The sequence below is a fragment of the Dasypus novemcinctus genome, chromosome 8 (assembly GCF_030445035.2).
Source record: "Dasypus novemcinctus isolate mDasNov1 chromosome 8, mDasNov1.1.hap2, whole genome shotgun sequence".
Classification (NCBI taxonomy): domain Eukaryota; kingdom Metazoa; phylum Chordata; class Mammalia; order Cingulata; family Dasypodidae; genus Dasypus; species Dasypus novemcinctus.
The window spans coordinates 79,941,601-79,963,404 of NC_080680.1; the positions used below are offsets into that span (position 1 = coordinate 79,941,601).

The following is a 21,804-nucleotide window of genomic DNA, read 5'->3' on the forward strand; positions in this document are numbered from 1 at the left end:
TCTATATCATATAGAGATATTCTTTGCTTTTCATATCTGCCTAGTGATTTATCTTTTAAAGATTCTTATTTATTTATTTATTTCTCCCCACCCCTTTGTTTTTTACTTGCTGTATCTGTTCATCTTTCTTGTTTCTTTAGAAGGCATGAAAGAAACAAGGTCCCAAACCCGGGACCTCTGATGTAGGAGGGAGGTGCCTAATTGCTTGAGCCACCGACACTCCTTGCTTTGTTGTGTCTCTCATTTTGTTTTTCCTCCCCCCGTCTCTTGTTGTGTCATCTTGTTGAGCCTGCCCACTGCACCAGCTCGCTGTCTTGTTTAGGAGGTACCGGGATCTGAACCAGCGGCCTCCCACGTATTAGGCAGGAGTCCAGTCTCCTGAGCCACATCTGCTTTCCCTGCCTAGTGATTTATCAACTATAGTTGATCTGTTCTGTTGTCTGTTGATCCAACCAGTCCTCTAATGATGCATTTCCTTATGCTTTTGCTTTAATGAAGGAGTAGACTCATTTCTTCAGTGAGCTCCTCTTCCCACCTTTAAAGTGAAGAAAAAACAGCAGTTGTCCACTTTGTCTTCTATAGCAGTTTAATTATCTCAGACTGTACAAAGTGGTTGCCCATAGTCCAAGAACCCTTGTTTCATACAGAGAATTTCCTAACAATGCTAATTATTATCCCATTTAGTTATTCTATCCAGGAATATTTGAATTACCTAAGATTCTGTCTTCTCCTTCATCTTCCACATCCAAAGCCACTCAGTCTTTTTTTTTTTAAGATTTATTTATTTATTCTCCTGCCCCTTGCCTCTTGTGCTTGCTGTCTACTCTCTGTGTCCATTTGCTGTGTGTTCTGTGTCTGCTTGTCTTTTCTTCTCATCTTCTTTTTAGGAGGCACCGGGAACCGATCCTGGGACCTTCTGATGTGAGAGAGAGGCACTCAGTTTCTTGCCCATCTCAGGTCCCTGGTTTGTTGTGTCTCTCATTGTCTTTCCTCTGTGTCTCTTTTTTGTGTGTATGTCATCTTGTGTCAGCACTCCCTGTAGGCCAGCTTACTTTCACCAGGAGGCCCCAGGAACCAAACCTGGGACCTCCCATATGGTAGACAGGAGCCCAATCACTTGAGCCACATCCACTTCCCCATATACAATCTTTTTTGTATTTATAATTAAATGGCGATAGAGTTAATCCTTATCAGGAAACTGTTTATACCAGAATAATCTGGTATAGCAGAAAGTACTGGATTAACAATTAGGATTTGTTTTTGGAAATTATATAAGTTAGTCACTTAATCTCCATGAGCCTTAATGTCTTCCTCTGTAAGACAGGAAAAATTAGGTGGCTCTATCTTGAGTCCTGGCCTCCTGCCTTCCTCCTCAGACAGTGTAAGCTTCACTACTCACTCTACCACCTCCTCCACCAACTACCAGGATTCTGTCCAGTTGCCCAGCCAGCATCTATGCAGGTGCCAGAGTCTTGGGCTCCTGGATCTCCACTCCTCTAACTCCCAGGGAAGCTGGGGGTTCAGGGGCGTGGCTGGTGGGATGGCCAACAGGATGGCTAGGGGTCTGGTGGGAATGGGAGGCATCCAGGGCAAGAAAGGGACCATGTCAAACCTGAACAACCACCTGTCCTCCTACCTAGACAGGGTCTGGAGCCTGGAGACTGAGAATTGGAGACTGGAGGGCAAAATTTGGGCACATATGGAGAAGAAGGGACCCCAGGTCAGGGACTAGGGCATTTTTTGAGACCATTGAGGAACTGAGGGCTCAGATCTTTTCAAATTCTGTGGACAGTGCCTGCATTGTTCCACAGACAATGCCCAGCTGGCTGCTGATGACTTCAGAGTCAAGTGTGACACTGATCTGGCCATTTGCCAATCTGTGAAGTGAAATCCATGGACTCCGCAAGGTCATTAATGACACTAATATCACTTGGCTATAGTTGGAGATGTAGGTTGAGGCTCTCAAGGAGGAGCTGGTCTTGATGAAGAAGAACCATGAGGAGGAAGTAAAAGGCCTACAAGCCCAGATTGCCAGCTCTGGGCTGAATGTGGAGGTAGGCATCCCCAGATCTCAGAACCTCAGCAAGATAATGGTAGACACCCGGGCCCAATATACAAGTTGACCCAGAAGAACTGAAAAGAGCTGGACAAGTACTGGTCTCAGCAGATTGAAGAGAGCACCACAGTGGTCACATCTCAGTCTGCTGTGATAGGAGGTATTGAGATGATTCTCATGGAGCTGAGACAGTCTAGTCCTTGGAATCTGACCTGGACTCCAAGAAAAATCTGAAGGCCAACTTGTGGGTGGAAGCCTGCTATGCCCTGTAAATGGAGCATCTCAACAGGGTCCTGCTGTACCTGGAGTCAGAACTGGCATAGACCTGGGCAGAGGGACAGCAACAGGTCCAGGAGTATGAGGCCCTGCTGAACATAAGGTCAAGCTGGAAGCTGAGATTGCCACCTCCCACTGCCTGCTGGAAGACGGGGAGGACCTCAACCTCTGTGACACCCTGGACAGCAGCAACTCCATGCAAACCATCCAGAACACTGGAAAGGTGGTATCTGAGACCAATAACACAAAAAGTCTGAGGAATTGAGGCCCCAGAAGCAGGGTATCCTTTGAGGAATGGCTGACCAATAAAAACTTATGCATCTTTAAAAAACAAGGAAATTTAGATTTGTTGCACTTAGAGAGGTTGCTTGAAGAGTATATGGCAATTAATGTGAAATGTCTTTGTTAACTGTAGAGCACTGATAACTTTTCTTATTATGAGGGTTCAGTTTGAGGACAATCAGGTGATGGAGAACAAATCCATGTTCATTAGCAAGGATGAAGGAGAGGGGGGTACATGCATAGATTTTGGATTCATGTGTTTTATTTGGCATATAGGCAGCAAAAATTACTTAGAAGTGAGTTGAAAATCTTTTCTCCTCAAACTCTCTCTGACTTTCTAGTAACTATTTCTGCCTCTCAGATTCACTCTCCCAAATGAACAGTACTAGAGGGAAATTGCTGAGGTTTTATTTTGTTTCCCATTTTTTTTAAACAAATCAATTTTATTGATACCTATTATATTAGACAGCCAAAGGGATGCTGATACAAAATACCAGAAATTGGTTTGTTTTTATAAAGGATATTTATTTTGGGTAGGACTTTACAGATACCAGACCATAAAGCATAAATTATTTCCCTCACCAAAGTCTGTTTTCACGTATTGGAGCAAGATGTCTGCCGATGTCTGCCAGGGTTCAGGTTTGCTGGGTTCCTCTCTTCCCGGGGCTCTAGCTTAAGGCTTCAGCATCAAACTCCAACATCAAAAACTTTTAACTCAGGAAGTGGACTTGGCCCAATGGATAGGGCATCCGCCTACCACATGGGAGGTCCACGGTTCAAACCCCAGGCCTCTTTGACCCGTGTGGAGCTGGCCCATGTGCAGTGCTGATGAGCGCAAGGAGTGCTGTGCCACGTAGGGGTGTCCCCCGCATAGGGGAGCCCCACGTGCAAGGAATGCTCCCCGTAAGGAGAGCTGCCCAGCGTGAAAGAAAGTGCAGCCTACCCAAGAATGGCACCGCACACACGGACAGCTGATACAACAAGATGACGCAACAAAAAGAAACACAGATTCTTGGTGCCACTGATAAGAAGCCATCACGGAAGAACACACAGTGAATGGACACAGAGAACAGACAACTGGGGTTGGGGTGGGGGTGGGGGGAGGAGTAAGGGGAGGAGTAAGGGGAGTAACTCTATTCTTTGCCATAATCTATTCGTGTTGATTCTCTTCGAAATGCATTGTCCTTCTTGGATATTGATATTTATGTCTTTCATAAGGGTTGGGAAGTTCTCAGTATTTCCTCAATTATTCTTTCTGACCCCTTTCCATTTTCTTTTTCTGGGACAATAATGGGTATGTTTTTGTGTTTTGCATTGTCATCCAATTCCATGAGACCCTGTTCCTTTTTTTCCAATCTCTTCTCTTTCTGTTCTCCTATCTTTTCCAGTTCAGATGTTCTGTTTTCGAAATCACTAATTGTATTTTCAAGCAGTTCAAATCTGTTCTTACGTGCCTCTAATGTATTTTTAATCTCATTCATTGTCTTTCATCCCCATAAGGTCTGTTACTTTTCTTTTCAGATTTTCAAATTGTTCTTTATGCTCACCAAGTGTCTTCTTAAAATCCTTTATCTCTTTAGTCATATTTTCTTTCAAATCTTTATTGAAATTGATTTAGAAGAGTTGTATGATGATTATCATTTGATAATTATTTTAAATCCTGAATCTCTTCAGGACATTTGGTTTGTTCCTTTGGCTAGGCCATCCATCTCTTCCTGTTTCCTAGTATGGCTTGTAATTTTTTGCTGATGTCTAGGAATGTAATATGTTGGTGAATTTACACTGATGGCTAATTTTCCCCTCTTGCCTATTATTATTTTTTCATACCTCTTTGATATTTGGTTCAACTTATCCTAAGTCTTTAAAATTGCCCAGCTAAGCTACCGAAATTGTGCCAGGGACTCACTAATGGGGTGCAAACTTTCTCCCAAGGGTTGGGTAAAGAGAGCTCTAAAAGCAGTTTTTGTCCATGTAATTTACAGACCTGCCACCAGATGGCGTTTGTTGAGGCACCTTTCCATGGCTGTATCTCTCTGTTTTCCTTTGTTTTGGTCTAGCCAGAGCTGAGTTTCAGAATGGGCACCGTTGACCAAATTCACTGAAGAAAAGCCCCTTGACTTCCCTTCCCTTTTCACTTGCAACAACCAGCAGGGAGAGAGCCGGCTTCTCTCCTCTAAGTCAGATGCAATGAGCCAGGGGTTTAATCTACTGAATATTTAAGGAGTGGGGGAGGGGAGCCCTTCCAGGCAGCTGGGGGGTTTAATAACTCATAGTTTGTTGTTTCAACTTCTTTGTCTTTCTGTCCCTCACCCTCCTGGAAGTTGTAAAGCACTTTCCTGGTCTGCTGATGCCCAAAGTAGGTCCCTCTGGCAGCTTTTGGCTCTTTTTTCCATTGTTTTTGTGAGAGTTGAGCCTTATCTGCCTAATCCGATGCCATGTTCCCACAATTCCTATTTTAAATGATTTTAAGCTTTACAAAAAATTAATCTTATTATTTCTTTTTTTCATTCAGCGCTGCATTTTGAGATTTATCTGTGTTGGTAATATAGCTTTTTTTTAAAAAAATGATATATTTCATTGTATTAACATATTAAAGGCAACCATTTGCCTTTAATGAATTTGTATCCTTAATAGCATGCTTTTATGAATATTTCACCAAATAACTTACAGTGCCAAGCACTGTCAAGAGTCTAAAACAATCCTTGTTGATCAAAGAGGGGAAGACAGACAATAAACAGGAAACATAATAAATATATCAAGAAATTGAGAAGTGTTATGGGGGAAAACCTATTTTCTCCATGCAGGTTTTATACTTCTTCTGTTATATTTATTCTTAATCATTGTGAATGATTATTTTAGAAGTTATATTTTATAATAGGTCATTACTATTATATAAGATAATGCTTTGGTGTGCTCATTTTTCAGAATGGATCTTATTCAGCAACTCTTATTTTAGTTCTAATAATTAATAGTTTCCTTTAGATATTCTATATTTCTTTTCTTTTTTTTTTTAAGATACTGGAGCCAGAGGTTGAACCTGGGACCTCATATGTGGGAAGTCAGTGCTTAACCACTGAACCACATCAGCTACCTTGAGTTTGCTTTTTCATTTGTTCACTTGTTTTTTGTCTTTTTGTTTTTAGGATGTATCAGGAACTGAACCAGGGACCTTGCATGTGGGAAGCAGGCATTAACTGCTTGAACCACATCCACTTCCCCCTTAGTTTTTCTGTGTAGTTTTTACATCTTTAAATAATAACAATTTTATCTTTTCTAATCCTTATTCCTTATTTTTTAGTGTTTGAATTTATATATATATAATTATTAATAGAGGTTATATTTTAGAACAGTTGTAGAGTCCACAGAAGAATTGAGCAATTAGTACAGAGGTTTCCCTTATAACCCTGTCTCTGCACAGTTTCCCTATTATTAATATCTTAACATTAGTAACAATGATCCAATGCTGATACATTATTATTAACTAAAGTCCATAGTTTATTCACATTTCCTCAAATTTTGCCTAATATCTTTTTTGTTGTTGTTGTAGGATCCTATCTAGGATACCACATTACATTTATTTGTTATGTCTCCTTAGGCTCCTCTTTGACTGTGAAGTTTTTTTCAGAGTTTCTTTGTTTCTGGTAACTCTTTATTTTATAAAATTCATTGCCTCAGATATCCAGTATAATTTTTAATGGTTAGGATGAAATTAGGGAGTCTTCTCTTTTTTTCTAACTATAAGGGAAATGTTTCAAAAGTCTTAGGACATTTGCTATGGATTTTGGTAAATAACCTTTATCAGATAAAGGCAATTTGATTTTCTTTCTATTTTCTAAGAATTTTTGCCATGAAAAAGTATGGAATTTTATCAGAGTCTTTTCTGTAGGATTACCATTGATAAATTATCTTAAATCCTGACTCTTTTCAGGATTTCACATGTTTTTCTCCTTTAATCTGTTTAGTATGGCAAATTACATAAATAGATGTTCAGATATTGAACCATCTTTGCATTTAAAGCCTATCTGGTCATGATATGCATACATGTATATACAAACACACACATATACATATATTACACATCCTTATATAATATGATGAATTTGGCTTCGTAATAGATTATTTAGGAGTTTTGCATTTATATTCATAAATGAATTTGAGTTATTTTTTTCTTGTACTTTGTTTTTTATATATAGATTTTATAGCTTTTTCCTTAGCTATATCATTATTCATTAGGTTCCAGTTGGACTGTGACTTTCTGCTTTGGGCCTGGAAGAGATTTGTTAAATATTACTTCTGAAAATATCTATTCTTCTTAATTCTGAATCCTTCTAATTTTTAATACTTAAAAGGTTTGGGATTTCCTCATTGTTATTACTATATACTGCCTGCAAAAATCATTATTTATAATGATTACTATTTATAACCAAGTCCCTTTTTTGCTTTGGAGTGAGTGCTTAACTTCAAGAAGTATTGAACATTTTTGTGCTGGCAGCTTTTACTAATTTATCATGTCATTTAATTTGTGCTTGACTTCTGATCGTTTCTTGCTGGAATTAATAATAGCAGCATCTACCTCTGATATTTGTACTATTGCTTATTGCTTGTTAAGTACTTTACTTATTTATATTTGTATACAAAATGTGTTTTGTGTTTTGAGTCCAATCACTTGAAATACCCTTTACCACTAACAATCTTATGTAAGCCACCATCAACCTTTGTTTGGGATTATTGCAATCACTCCACTTCCCCTCTTGTTTCTTACAGTTCCTCTCACACATCTGCCAAAGTGGTCTTTTTAGAAGTGTAAACCAAGTCATACGCCATACTCTCCTGTTTTTAAAACTAAATGGCTTCCTGACACATTAGAATAAAATCTAAACTCTTTACATGACTTTTATACTTTCTTTCCCCTCAGTGCCTATCATGTAGTAGGTACTCAGTAAATACATATGTCGAATGAATGAACATATGACCCATTCATTGGCAGATTTAGACAAGCTCTGATGTGCTCAGGATCTCACAGCTAAATAAGTGGCAGAGTCAAAATGATAATTCCAGATTTCATATATGTAACTTTCTGGGCCAAATTCTTTCTTTCTAATTCTTCCCCAGTGGATTCTGAACCAGGCATTTGTTACCATCTTTCAGACTCCACGTATCTGTTAATTTGCTTGTGCCTTTCTCTCTCTCTCCTTTTTTTTTGATATGAACCTTTCAGCATTCATTGAACATTTAAAACTAGGTGCTTGCATCACTTTGATTTTTACTTATTTTAATTTTTATAAATTTTATTGAAGTATATCATTCACACATGAACATATATAAGCAATAAGTATAAAGTAAAAATTCTGAACTTATAAAATAAACTGAATAACATACAGGGGTCCCATACATCATCCCACCACCAACACCTTGCATTGTTGTGAAATATTTGTTATAAACTATGCAAGAGCATTGTCAAAATATTACTAACTATAGTCCATATATTACATTTGGTATATTTTTACCTCAACCCACCCTATTAGTTTATAAAATATATTTTTATTACAGAAGTTGTGAACTTATTAGACAATCATGGACATGTGTAGAATTTCCATACAACACTCCTTCACCAACTCACCACACTGTGGTGGAATATTTGTTACAGATTTTGAAATAATATCATCAGACTATTACCACAAACTATGGTCCATAGCATCCATTTGTGTGCCTTTCTCTTGTTTTGCCTTTCTAATTCCTGACCTTTCCTCAAGACTTGTACTTAATTCTTTTCTCTTTATAGAACATTTTCTTATGGCCTCAGTACCCTGTATTTGTTCTTTTGGTGATGGTGGTGGGGATAGGTGGGTGGGGTATAAATGGGAGGGGAGAAAATAACTGTAGCAGATTCCATTACATGTTTAAGTAAATTATTTCATTTATTTCTCATATGATCTTGTGAGGGTAGAAGCACTATTAGCTTTTTTACCTTGTTCAACTATAGTTATTTTTATACTCTTAACTTTTTTTGAAGATGAGAAACTGAGCTTTAGAGAGGTTTTTAGTTCCATCATTCAAATGAGGAAATCTACATTTTAATCATAGGAAAACTCAGAAGACTCAGGATTATAAGGATTCTAAGGCCCAGCCTTCTACAGCTGTCTGGCAGAGCTGGCAGAGTACCCAGGTGCCCTTGGTCAAAACAACCTTTCTGGGAAACGGACTTTGGCCCAGTGGTTAGGGCGTCCGTCTACCATATGGGAGGTCCGCGGTTCAAACCCCGGGCCTCCTTGACCCGTGTGGAGCTGGCCATGCGCAGTGCTGATGCACGCAAAGGAGTGCCTTGCCACGCAAGGGTGTCCCCCGCGTGCGGGAGCCCCACGCGCAAGGAGTGCACCCGTGAGGAGAGCCGCCCAGCGTGAAAAGAAAGAGCAGCCTGCCCAGGAATGGCGCCGCCCACACTTCCCGTGCCGCTGACGGCAACAGAAGCGGACAAAGAAACAAGACGCAGCAAATAGACACCGAGAACAGACAACCAGGGGAGGGGGGATATTAAATAAATAAATAAATCTTTAAAAAAAAAAAAAAAAAAAAAACAACCTTTCTGCTACCCTCCTTTACTCTGTCTCTTTGGGCCAATGCCATACCTGATATTCTGGCCTATATTTCAGAGTCACACAGGGAAAGTGGCAGCAGGATGTTCTGTTTGTGTTTAACCAAAAGTTTGACTCTGGTCAATATTTTTATAATTAGCTGTAACTTTTCTCTATTTGGGCCTCTTATTATACATGTTTTTTTTTTTTTTTTCTCCTTTTTGCTTCTAGTATTCTATTCAAGAAGAAAGCCAGAGGAAGACATTGCCCCCTGCTGCTGCCCAGTGTTGTAAGTGAGAAGCTTGTGTCTAAACTTCTCTTCCTTGTCACAGCTTTATGTGTCAGTTTTCCAAACTTGTCTTATTTTGAGTTGGAGAGTGTGTGTGGGAGAGTGCAGTATGTGTAAACAGAAGCTATTCCATAAGCATGCTATTCAGACTCGTATCTCCAAGTAACTGCCCTTTAGCTCTAGGAGGAGGACTTTTGGTTATGTGTAGCTATATGCAAGGCAAAGGTGCTCGTCTTTGTTCTCTTTTTACTATATTTAGCTCCTAGGGGAATTATTTTACCCCCACCCTCCCTGTTTATCTATTATTATTATTTAAGAATCAGTTTAAATGTCGCCACCTCTGGGAAATCTTATGGCCATTACCTCCTTCCCTCAAGTCTAGCTTAGTTGTTTCACCTCTGTGCTTCCATAGCACCTTGTCCATACATCCTCCATATGACCTAACATTTATCATTACCTGTATATATTTCCTTGACAAGAACATAAAGCTTTTAAAGGCATAGAAGTTTTTCCATTTTGTATTTCTAGCATCTGGCACAATACCTGATGCCCAGTAAGCCTCAATAAAGTTTGGTGAATGGTAAACCGAGTGAGAATGTGCCATTTCTCTTGAGATTAATTTGTCCAGACTGCACAGATTCCTTCTTACAAGCCCAGTATTATTGGTATATAGCTATCTTTTCCTCAGTTTCCCTCAAAACAGCCCGAGAAGATAATGAAGGACTGACCTAGAGCTGCTTTATTTCACTCTTTCAACATAGGATGTGTGTGTATGTGTGTATTGTGCTTCTTTTGCTGTAGTTTTTCTGATCAAACAACAAACTGTCAAGTGCATGTTGAAGGTGGTGATGACAGTGTAGTTTAGTAGTGGTTGTGAAAATACTAGTAATAATAAAAACCATAGCATCTATGATATATTGAGAAGTTATAGTATATCAGTTGTTGGTCTAAGAGCTTTGATGTATTAACATAGTTAACCTTCACAATAACACTAAGATGTAGTTTTTATTGTTATCTTCATTTTACGTATCAGGAAACTGAGGCATGAAACGGTTGAGTAATATGCCACAAATCACACAGCTAGTAAGTGGTGAAGGAAATTATACATTTTTATGTTTATTGGCCACTTTATTTTTCTGTGAACAGCCTGTTCCTGTCTTTTGCTTACTCCCTTCTATATATTTTTGTTTTGAAAAATTTTAAGCCTATAGAAAAGTTGAAAGAATTCAGTGAACACCCATTTACCCTTATTAAACTCAACAATGAACATTTTGCTATGTTTGTTCCCTTCTCTCTCTCTCTCATCTCTCTATCCCTGTCTCCATCTTTTTATATATGTACACAAAAATACACACAAAGACATTTTCTGAACCATTTGAAAATAACCTGAAGACTTCATGAAACATCAGCATGTATCTCCTGAAACTAGGACATTCTGTGTAACCAAAATATCATTGTCTCAACGAAGAGATTTACTATTGATACAATATTATTTAATATACAAGTTCATATTAAAAGTTTCCCAATTGTTCCCCAAGTATTTTATAGCTATATTCTTTCAAGCTGTGATCTAATCAGGAATTGTATATTTCATTTGGTTGCCCTGACTCTAATCTCCTTTAATAAAAATAGTATTTTTGCCCTTTTTTTTCCTGATTACTTGACACACTAGTATTTTTTTTCCATTAGGAAAAAATATATCATTCCAATTATAATGTCTAGTGCATATGGGAGTACATATAATGTCTAGTACATTAGCATATATTTCTGGCAAGCAGTTTGGTAAACGTACCAAGAGCCTTTAAAATATTTAGCCTTTGTCTCAGTAATTGAATTTCTACAATTTAATCCTAAATCATCAAGAAGCAAACAAAAATGTATGTACAAAGATGCTCTTTGCATAATTATTATGTAAATAGAAAAATTTGAAAATGACTTAGTAAAAGAAAAGTAAATGATGGTAGTGATATGATTGAATATTATGTATTTATTAAAAATAATGCTTTAAAAATAATGAGGGAACTTGTCATGAAACTTTAAGTAAAAAAGTAGAATATAAAACTAATTTCCTGTGACTGTGTACAGGTATGTGTGTGTATGTATATATATATATATATATATATATATCAGAAATTAGGGGATTCCCATATACCCTACTCACCCTCCCACACTCTCCACCATTAACATTATTCATTAGTTTAGTACATTTGTTAGAATTGATGAACACATATTGAAGCATTGCTACTAACCATGGTTTGTCATTTACATTATGATTTACACTTTGCATCACACAATTTTATCAGTCTTGACAAAGTATATAATGGCTTATATCTGTCATTGCAATATCATGAAGAACAATTCTAATGTCTGAAAAATAACTCATGTTACACCTATTTTTCCCTCTCCTTCCTCTCAGAACCTCTGGTGACCACTGTCTTTTTATCAGTGTTATAATTCTTCCATTACTAGAATAATACTATGGTCCATAGTTGCATTCCTGCCTTATATTTGTTCATTCCTCAGTCTTGAGGATTTGGGGATGGTGATGCCCACTCTGCTTCCAATTGAGAGGGGGCTTAGATCCCATGGGTTGGATGGATAAAACTGTTTTGCTTGCAGTTATGCATACTCTCTGTTTTGTGGGATGGGTGTTGTCCATCATCATTATTTTGTTAGTTGTCCTGGGTGACTCTGATGAACCTGGAGAGTTGGTGTTGGCTGTAAATCTGCTGAGATTCAGGACTCAACCAGCATATGAACAGCTGGAAGATATAAGTCTCTAGGACATATCTTTTAACAGGTATAGTGCTAATTATAGGTTCACATAAAAGGGGCAGAAGAACCATGTGTGGGGGAATTATATATATATGTATGTCTATCCATGTATAATTCAAGACATGTAAATTCATATATATACAATTATGGTAAAAATTACTGGGAAAGAAGGAGTGAAATATAACCTAATTGTCTGTGGGAGGTGGGATTATGATTTTTCTTTTTCTCTTTTAAATTTCTTACACTTTCTAAGTATTTAACAATATTCTACTTCTAATAGTTATAAGTAATTATTAAGAAGAGTAATGGAGTTTTTGTTCTTGACCTGGGTTTGTTGTCATCTCTCTGCATGACTTTGGCAAAGTCTCCAATATTTACTTTGATTTCTTGATGTATAAAATGAGAGATTTGGCCTAGATGGTTTCTAGGACTCTTCTAGCTGTAACATCATATGACTCTATGACTTCCTCTGCATGGATGGCCCCTCCATCACCCTCTCTGCTAGGATCAGTCCTCTGCAGCCACTTGTAAGATATCTTCACAGTATTTTCAGAAATCACTGGGCTGCTGATCTAAAGAAATCCTTGTACTTAGCTTCTGACTCGAAGGTTTCTCTAACCCCAAGTGATTGGATATTCTCTTAAAGGGGATGGGATTTCTTTAAAATATTAGGGGAAGCAAATGTGGCTCAACTGATAGACTGTCTGCCTACCATATAGGAGGTCCAGGGTTCGAACCCAGGGCCTCCTGGCCCATGTGGTAAGCTGACCCATGTGCAGTGCTGCTGCATACAAGGAGTGCCATGCTACACAGGGCTGTTCCCCACTTAGGAGAGTCCCACACGCAAGGAGCGCGCCCCACAAGGAGAGCCGCCCTGTCCAAAAAAAGCACAGCCTGCCCAGGAGTGGTGACATATGGAGAGCTGACACAGCAAGGTGACTCAACAAAAAGAGACACAGATTACAATGCCGCCTGACAAGAATGCAAGTAGACAGAGAAGAACACATAGGCAACGGACACAAGAGAACAGACAATGGGGGGTGGGGGGGAATAAAAATAAATCTTTAAAAAAAAATTGGAATAAACTGTACACTTCAAACTTTTCTGATGGTTGATTTACCATCCAGTAATAACATTCTGTATTTGCTTTTTTTCTTAGAATGTTTTAGTCTCCTTTGGTAACTGTGATATATTTAGAAGTAAAGTAATTATTATGAAATATCATATGTATGTTTTTCCCCCCATAGTATTTATTGCAAATTTAAGTAGGTAGTCTGTCTTGTATCCATTACTTCAGGGAAAGATATGAAAGGCAGAGATCAGAAAATATGGTCTTCCTGGTTTTTTCTCCAAAAGCCTGGACATTAGGGGGATGTACAAAATATTTTGGATAACTGTTGTGAGAAGGAGCAGAGCTTCACTTATGTCCTCTATTACTGTCTTAAGAAAAGCTTCCCTTGACCAGAGTGGAAGGAAAAAAATACAAGGAAAATGAGGAGGGAAAGAAAGTTAGTGACAAGTAGACACATTGGGACCTTGTGTTTACTTTCTGGATTAGAGAACTGACAAAGCAACAAGGCTCTGAAGAGGGAGTGACTGGGTTTTGTGTGTAGCTGAGATTCCCGTTATTGAGATTTACTGTTTTGCAAATGCATTTTCAACTCAGGGTAAATTATTCAGAGAGTTTTCCAATGTTAATTTGTGTCCCTAGAGAAAAAGAAGAGATCTCTGAAAATTCTTGCATTTTTCTAGAAAAGATTTTACAGTTGTATGTCAGTTCTTCAAGTGTTAGCATTAAGTTCTTAAATAATGGGGCAATAGTGCATAGTGGTTAAGAGCATAGGCTTTGTAACAAGACAGGCCTGGTTTGAAATTCCAGCTTCATCATGTAATCTTTTTTTTTTTGAAGATTTATTTGTTATTTATTTCTCTCCCCTCCCGGCCCCCAGTTGTCTGCTCTCTGTGTCCATTCACTGTGCGCTCTTCTGTGTCCACTTGCGTTCTTGTCAGCGGCACTGGGAATCTGCGTCTTTTTTTGTTGCATCATCTTGCTGCGTCAGCTCTCCGTGTATGTGGTGCCACTCCTGGGCTGGCTGCACTTTTTTTCACACAGGGTGGCTCTCCTTGCGGGGTGCATTCCTTGCGCGTGGGACTCCCCTACATGGGGGACACCCCTGCATGGCATGGCACTCCTGGCGCACATCAGCACTGCGCATGGGCCAGCTCATCACACAGGTCAGGAGGCCCTGGGTTTGAACCCTGGACCTCCAATATGGTAGGTGGATGCTCTATCCACTGAACCAAATCTGCTTTCCTAACCATGTAATCTTGAGCAAGATACTTATTTTAAACCTTATTTTCTTTATTTGTAAAATGGGGATTGTGGTGATTGGAAACTGTGTATTCCCCCAGAAAATCATGTTCTTAGAAGTAATCCATTCCTGTGGGTGTAAACTTGTTATAAGTAGGATCTTTTGATTAGGTTATTTCACTAAAGGCATGGCCCAGGGTAGGATGAACACAGAGAGAGAGAGAAAGCCACAGACACAAGAAGCTGAAAGCAATGAAACCCGGAAGAGAAGGGAGAGGCCTGCAGATGCTGCTCTGTGTCTTACCATGTGGCAGAGGAGTCAAGGATCACTGGCAGCCAATCTTCAGGAAGAAAGCATAGCTTTGATGATGGCTTGATTTGGACATTTTTCTCAGTTCCAAGACTGTAAGCTAATAAATTCCCATTGTTAAGTCACCCCGTTTCATGGTATCTGTTTTCAGCAGCCTAGCAAACTAAAACAGATTTGCATACCAGGAGAGTGGGGTGCTGCTATTCCAAATACCAAAAATGTGGAAAAAGTTTTGGAATTGGGTAATGAGTAGAGGCTGTAAGAATTATAAGTGGCTTGACAGAAAAAGGCCTAGGTTGCTTTGAAGATGATTCTGATAGAAAAAGGGACACTAAAGGTACTTCTGATGAGGCCTTAGACAAAAATGATGAATGTATCATTGCAAACTGGAAAAAAGGTGACCCTTGTTTTAAAGTGACAGAAAACTTGACAAAATTATGTTCTGATGTTAGAAGGAAAGCAGAATTTCAAAGTGACGAATTTGGATATTTAACTCAGGAGATTTCCAAGGTAAGTGTGGGAAGTGCAACCTTGTTTTTCCTTGTAACTTATAGTAAAATGTAAGAAGAAAGGGATAAGCTAAAAACTGAACTCCTGGGTGGAAAGAAACTAGGAATTAATTGTTTGGAAAACTCTAAGCTTCCAGAAAGCGAGTCCCCAGAGAATGTGCTCCATGTAAAGGTATAATTGAACGTGGAACTAGTTGCCCATTTCAGTGCAAGTCAGGACTAGAAATGAAGTTATCCAGAATGAGGTTCATGGCTGGGGGGGCTCTGTTGTGATCCCTAGGGGAGCAGCGGTAAGAACCAGGAAGGAATGAGGGTCCAACAGTGGGCTCCTGATACTAATGACTATGCTTGTGAGCCTATACCCCTGCAATAAGAACAAGGCCTAGAGCAGCATTGTGCCTGGGAGTTTCCTTCTGACAGCCTCCATGTTACTCAAATGTGGCCAGTCTCGAAGCCAAACTCAGCATGTAGATGCAGTGCATTCCCCCCAGCGTGGGACATGACACCCGGGGATGAGCCTCCCTGGCACCGAGGGATCACTACCAAATACCAGCTGAAGATGCAACTAGAAAATGACCTTGAATTAAAGGTTCAATGCGGATCAGCAGAATATCCCTGTCTACATATAATAACATGACTTTAAAATGCTGTTTGACCTAATGTAAGGGGGAAATGGAAAGGACAAATGAGTTTATATGGCTATGAGTCTCTAAAAAAGAGTCTGGAGGTTGTCAGAAGGATTGCCCTTATGCACAACTGAGCAGAGTCTAAGAGACAGATAAAGTAGATACAACACCAGGTATTGGTTCTTTTGAGGGCTAAAGAGACCCACGGGTTCTATGGTCATGGCAGATGGGGTTCACTGCCATGTCAGATGGCCCTTCTTTGGAGCTGGTGTTTCTGCGTGATGGAACTGGACTCAGATAGGATCTCTTTTCACAAGCCTTTCATGCTACTTTACTGGAATTGTAGTTGGTGTTGGGGTTTAAGATATATTTAGGGATTTGAATCTCTGGAATGACAATATGATAGCCAGGCCCTGAGCCTCAACAGACTTCAGCTCCTACACTCTGATTTATTGGACTTACCCCACTCAGCTAACATGGAGTTGAAGAATGTCAACCACCACACCATGGAGCCTAGAGTGCCTACAACTGAAAGCAGGAGGATTGCATCCAGTATCCATGTGGAATCTAAGCCCCCACTTGACATAGAAGTGCAATGGACACAACCAATCCAATGTCCACAGAGAAAATGTGGCATTGGTGTGGGAAGGGTGGCCATGGTAGCTGCTGGGTGCGGGGAATGGGAGGAAGAGATGAGATGGGGAGGCGTTTTCGGGACTTGGAGTTGTCCTGGGTGGTGCTTCATGGACAACTACTGGACATTGTAGATCCCCCCAGGGCCCACTGGATGGAACGTGGGAGAGTGTGGGCAATGATGTGGACCATTGACTATGGGGTGCAGCGATGCCCAGAGATGTACTTGGGTGCAATGGATGTGTCATGATGATGGGAGAGAGTGTTGCTGTGGGGGGAGTGGAGGCTGGGGGCGGTGGGGTTGAATGGGACCTCATATTTTTTGAATGTAATATTAAAAAAAAAAAAAAAGAAGTTATCCGGAAAGAATTTGTGAAATATTCTTTTGGCTGATGATTTAAACCCCTGTATACTACATGTGAAACCAACAAGTTTTTTGAAATATCTGAATGGAACCACTGCTGACCTGGATTAAAATGGACAGAAAAGAGACACATTGAAAGGAAAATGACTTCAAAAGCAGAACCATGGATGCTGAGGTATAGACTGAAGACATCTTCTTAGGCCAAGAGAGCAAGATCACCATGTGTGTGGAAAGGGTGTGCATGCTCTGGCACTTGGAGTAGGCAGCCCTTTCACTCTATTGTTCAAGAAGATTGTTACCACCCCATTTTTTTCAGATGCCTGGGAATTGCAGAGAGCCTGGCTACCACTTCAGTGTTTTATGAGGTAGAACCTAGAGTCTGCTGCTACCTCAGTGCTTGGTGAGAGTGCAACCTTCACCTCAGTATTCAGGGAGAGCATGGCTTCTGTGCAAGCACTTGGAAAGGATGAGGCTGCCACTCTGTCAGAGCTGGAGGACAAAACATCATTCCATAGATGGTTCTCAGGTCTTGAGATCTAATGGAGTATGCCCTGCAGGGTTTCGGAATTGTTGGGGACCTGTGACCCACTTTCCTTCCAGTTTCCCCCTATGGGAAAGGGAATGTTTATCCTATCCGAAACGGATATTGGAAGCAGATAACTTGTTCTCTAGGTTTCACAGGTCCACAGACAGAGGGTAATTGTGCCCCAGGACAGATCACATCTGTGACTGATTTTTTATAAGACTTTGTATTTAGCATTGTTACTGAAATGATTTAAGGCTTTTGGGATATTGTGATGACATGAATGTATTTTCTGTGTGGAAAGAATATGTCTTTCTGGGATCCAGAGGGTGGGGTGGGATGGTTTGAAACTGTAAGTACCCCAGAAGCTCATATTCTTAAAGCTATTCCATTCCTGTGGGTGTAAACTTAAGGTAAGCAGGACCTTTTGATGAGGTTAGTTCAGTTAAGATGTGACCCAGGGTGGCTCTTTTTTTTCTTTTTTTTTAAAGATTTATTATTTATTTATTTAATTCCCCTCCCCTCCCCCGGTTGTCTGTTTTCTGTGTCTTTTTGCTGCGTCTTGTTTCTTAGTCCGCTTCTGTTGTCGTCAGTGGCACGGGAAGTGTGGGCGGCGTCATTCCTCGGCAGGCTGCTCCCTCCTTCGCGCTGGGCGGCTCTCCTTATGGGTGCACTCCTTGCGCGTGGGGCTCCCCTACGCGGGGGACACCCCTGTGTGGCACGGCACTCCTTGCGCGCATCAGCACTGCGCATGGGCCAGCTCCACACGGGTCAAGGAGGCCCGGGGCTTGAACCGTGGACCTCCCATGTGGTAGACGGACGCCCTAACCACTGGGCCAAAGTCCGTTTCCCCCAGGGTGGCTCTTAATCCTCTTACTGGAGTTCTTTATAAATGGGATGAATACAGGGAGAGTGAGAAAGTCATGGAAGCAAGAGAAAGCAACAAAATCTGGAGAGAAGGGAGAGACCAATAGATGCCGCTATGTGTCTTGCCATGTGACACAGAAGTCAAGGATTGCTGACAGCCAGTCTTCAGGAAGAAATTGCCTTGATGATTCTTTGATTTGGATGGTTTTCTCAGCCTCAAAACTGTAAGCTAATAAATTCCCATTGTTAAGGCAATCCATTTCACGGTATCTGCTTTCAGCACCTAGCAAACTAAAACAGGGACATAGAGTTGTTTTGAGGATGATTTGATATAAAGTCAATAAGTATTTGGCACAATACCTGGAGCATAGTAAGCAATCAATAAGTCACCATTGTCATTTTCACTCCAACACCCCATTGCATCTACTCCCCAATGAGAGTTGGGTTTTTTTGTTTGTTGTTTATTTTGTTTTTAGGAGGTACCAGGGATCAAACCAAGACCTTGTATGTGGGAAGCAGGTGCTCAACCACTTGAGCTACATCCTCTCCCCTCAGGATTTTTAGTGGGTTTGTTTTTATGTACTCATAAGAGTGAATAAAATATATCCTCAATGTGAGGGGATTGGTGATGGATAACAATGTATTCATGCTAATTTTTGCATGCTTGAACCGTAACATGTCATGTTTACTTTTTTTTTTAGGTACCAGGGATTGAACCTGGGACCTTGTTTGTGGAAAGCTGGTGCTCAACCACTGAATCACATCAGCTTCCCTGAGTTGGTTTTCTCGTTTGTTTTGCTTGTTGTTTGTTTTTGTGTTCTCAAGAGGTATGGGAAACTGAACCTGGGACCTCCCACATAGGAGCTGGGTGCTCAATGGCTGGAGCCACATCCACTCTCCCTTCTTGTTTACTTTTTTTTAAAATAAAGATTTATTTATTTATTTCTCTCCCTTCCCCCCGCCCCAGTTGTCTGTTCCCTGTGTCTGTTTGCTGTGTGTTCTTCTTTGTCCACTTCTGTTGTTGTCAGTGGCATGGGAATCTGTGTCTCTTTTTGTTGGGTTGTCTTGTTGTGTCAGCTCTCTGTGTGTGCGGTGCCATTCCTGGGCAGGCTGCACTCTCTTTCGTGCTGGGCGGCTCTCCTTACGGAGTGCAGTCCTTTCACGTGGGGCTCCCCTACTCGGGGGACACCCCTGCGTGGCTCGGCACTCCTTGTGCGCACCAGTGCTGCACATGGGCCAGCTGCACATGGGTCAAGGAGGCCTGGGATTTGAACCGCGGACCTTACCTGTGGTATACGGGCGCCCTAACCACTGGGCAAAGTCCGCTTCCCTTCTTGTTTACTTTTGCAGGTGTTATTTTTTATGCCAGCCTTATAATATTTGAATATCTTTTTCTCCTCAATCTATAAAGATTTTGAGATTGTAAAATATGTCTGCATATTAAATAAAACTCACTTGAAATATGGTTATACTGTGAACATTTCTCCCAGCCACAGGGCTAAACATAATTAGAAGTTGATGTAAAGGGGTAAACTGGTCTGTTCCTTCCAAATATACCTAAACTATCTGAACTTTTCAAGGTTCAGTCTTTAGTAAGGATTTTTCTGTGTATGTCTTGTGAAAGAATGCTGCAGTGCACTGCATTGCCACACCAAATAGTCTCACTATTACTGTGTTTTACAATTTTCTGCTATTTTCAATTTTTATATGCCTGCTTTGTCCACCTCTTTTATTATCACTGACAATATTGCTAGGTGAAATTGAGAAACAAATCAAAAGTGATTCAGCATCTGGCAAGGGTGTGTAAATTAGCACAACTTTTCTAACTCAGTAATTTAGCTTCTAGGAAGTATTCAAGGAAAATAACTAGAGTTGCAAAGAAAGGTTTATGTATGGGCTTTATTTATAATGGTGAAAAATTGAAGAAAATATGGAGGAATGGATAATTGGTATTTCCATATGATGGATACTAGACTTTTAAATAATTTTTAAGGTACAGGAAATATTATGTTTTTAAGTTTAAAAGAGTAGGATCCAAAATTAACTGTGATACCCGAATTATCTAAAAAATAAATTATGCATGCATGTGCATAGAAAAAACTAAGGAGATGTGTAGTTTCAATAGTGGTTTTCCATGGTAGGATTATAAGTAACTTTATAAGTTTTGTTTTTTCTTTATATGTTTTTGTTCTCTAGATTTTTTTCCCCAAAGACTGTGTTTCTTTTATGATAATTTAAAAAAACCAAATATTTATTAAAAAATAATCCCAGGTGTGACAATATAGAAGCAACTATAGGTTCCCCTTTTTAGTTTGAGTTTAGAACTTAATTAATTGAATATTAGTTGGTTGTTGATACTGATAGTTTAGTTCAACAATATGAATGATTCTTTGGTTAAGAGTTGTAAGTAGCTCTTAAAGTTCCAATATCCCTTTTATGGGTAATATCCCTAAGGTCACCCCTAGCCAGTTACTATGTCTGAAAAAGGTTTTTTTTTGGGGGGGTGGAAACGATTGGGCTCCTGTATACCATATGGGAGATCCTGGGTTTGGTTCCTGGGGCCTCCTCGTGAAGGGGAGCTGGACTGTGTGGCAAACTGGCCCACACATGTTGCTCATGCAACATGATAACACAACAAAAAAAGAGACACAGAGGAAAGAAAAGGGAACTGAAGTGGCTCAAGCTATTGAGTGCTTCTCTCCCACCTTAGAAGGTCCCAGGATCAGTTCTTGGTGCCTCCTAAAGACAAAGATGAGAAGACAAGCAGACACAGAAGAACGTGCAGTGAATGGACACAGAGAACAGACAGCAAGCGGCAAGGGGGGGGGGGGGGGGAGGGCGGGAAGGGGATAAATAAAATAAATCTTAAAAAAAAAAAATGGTTTTGGGGGTCTATATGTCATTTCTCTTCCTAATATGACTTCTATGATAGTTTGAACTTGCATGTGAGATACAGCCCACCATTGATGTTGCAAAGATATTCCTATTGCTTATCATGGTTTCTTTCACTGTTTTGTTACAATATTGCCTATAGATAGTGATAAATCAAGTCATAAACTAAAATGTACTGAGAATGATTCAGTCCTTTAAATTAGTGAAATAGGGCATCATAACATATTGTTTAAAATTTTCCTGAAGTGTGAATCAGTTTTGAACAGTTGGCTATGAGTCACATCCATGAATAACAGTGTCCAAACATTCAGAAGCACTGTCAGTAATACACTGCTTGGTTATTAATTTGTGACAACGTATTTGATCACTACTAACTTCAAAAGGTTTTTTTTACCAATATGCCCATGAAAGCTAAGTTTATATAAAATCATTTTTCTTTCTTCCTTTTCAACTCTTACTGTTATATTTCCTGGTGATCCATCAGGCTGGCATTTGTTAATTCTTAGATAGGAAGCAGGA

General features: G+C 39.9%; 1 protein-coding gene and 1 pseudogene across 5 annotated transcripts in view; both read left to right on the forward strand.

The window, feature by feature from the left end:
• Positions 1–21,804, forward strand: part of UNC13B (unc-13 homolog B) — a 293,983-nt gene that overhangs the window by 103,396 nt on the left and 168,783 nt on the right. For all 5 annotated transcript variants that reach the window (XM_058302037.1, XM_058302038.1, XM_058302039.1 and 2 more), the window contains exon 7: positions 9,418–9,475. In XM_058302037.1, coding sequence (XP_058158020.1) covers positions 9,418–9,475 — 58 coding nt within the window. The remainder of the gene's footprint in view (positions 1–9,417; positions 9,476–21,804) is intronic.
• Positions 1,304–2,597, forward strand: LOC139439455 (keratin, type I cytoskeletal 18 pseudogene; annotated as a pseudogene).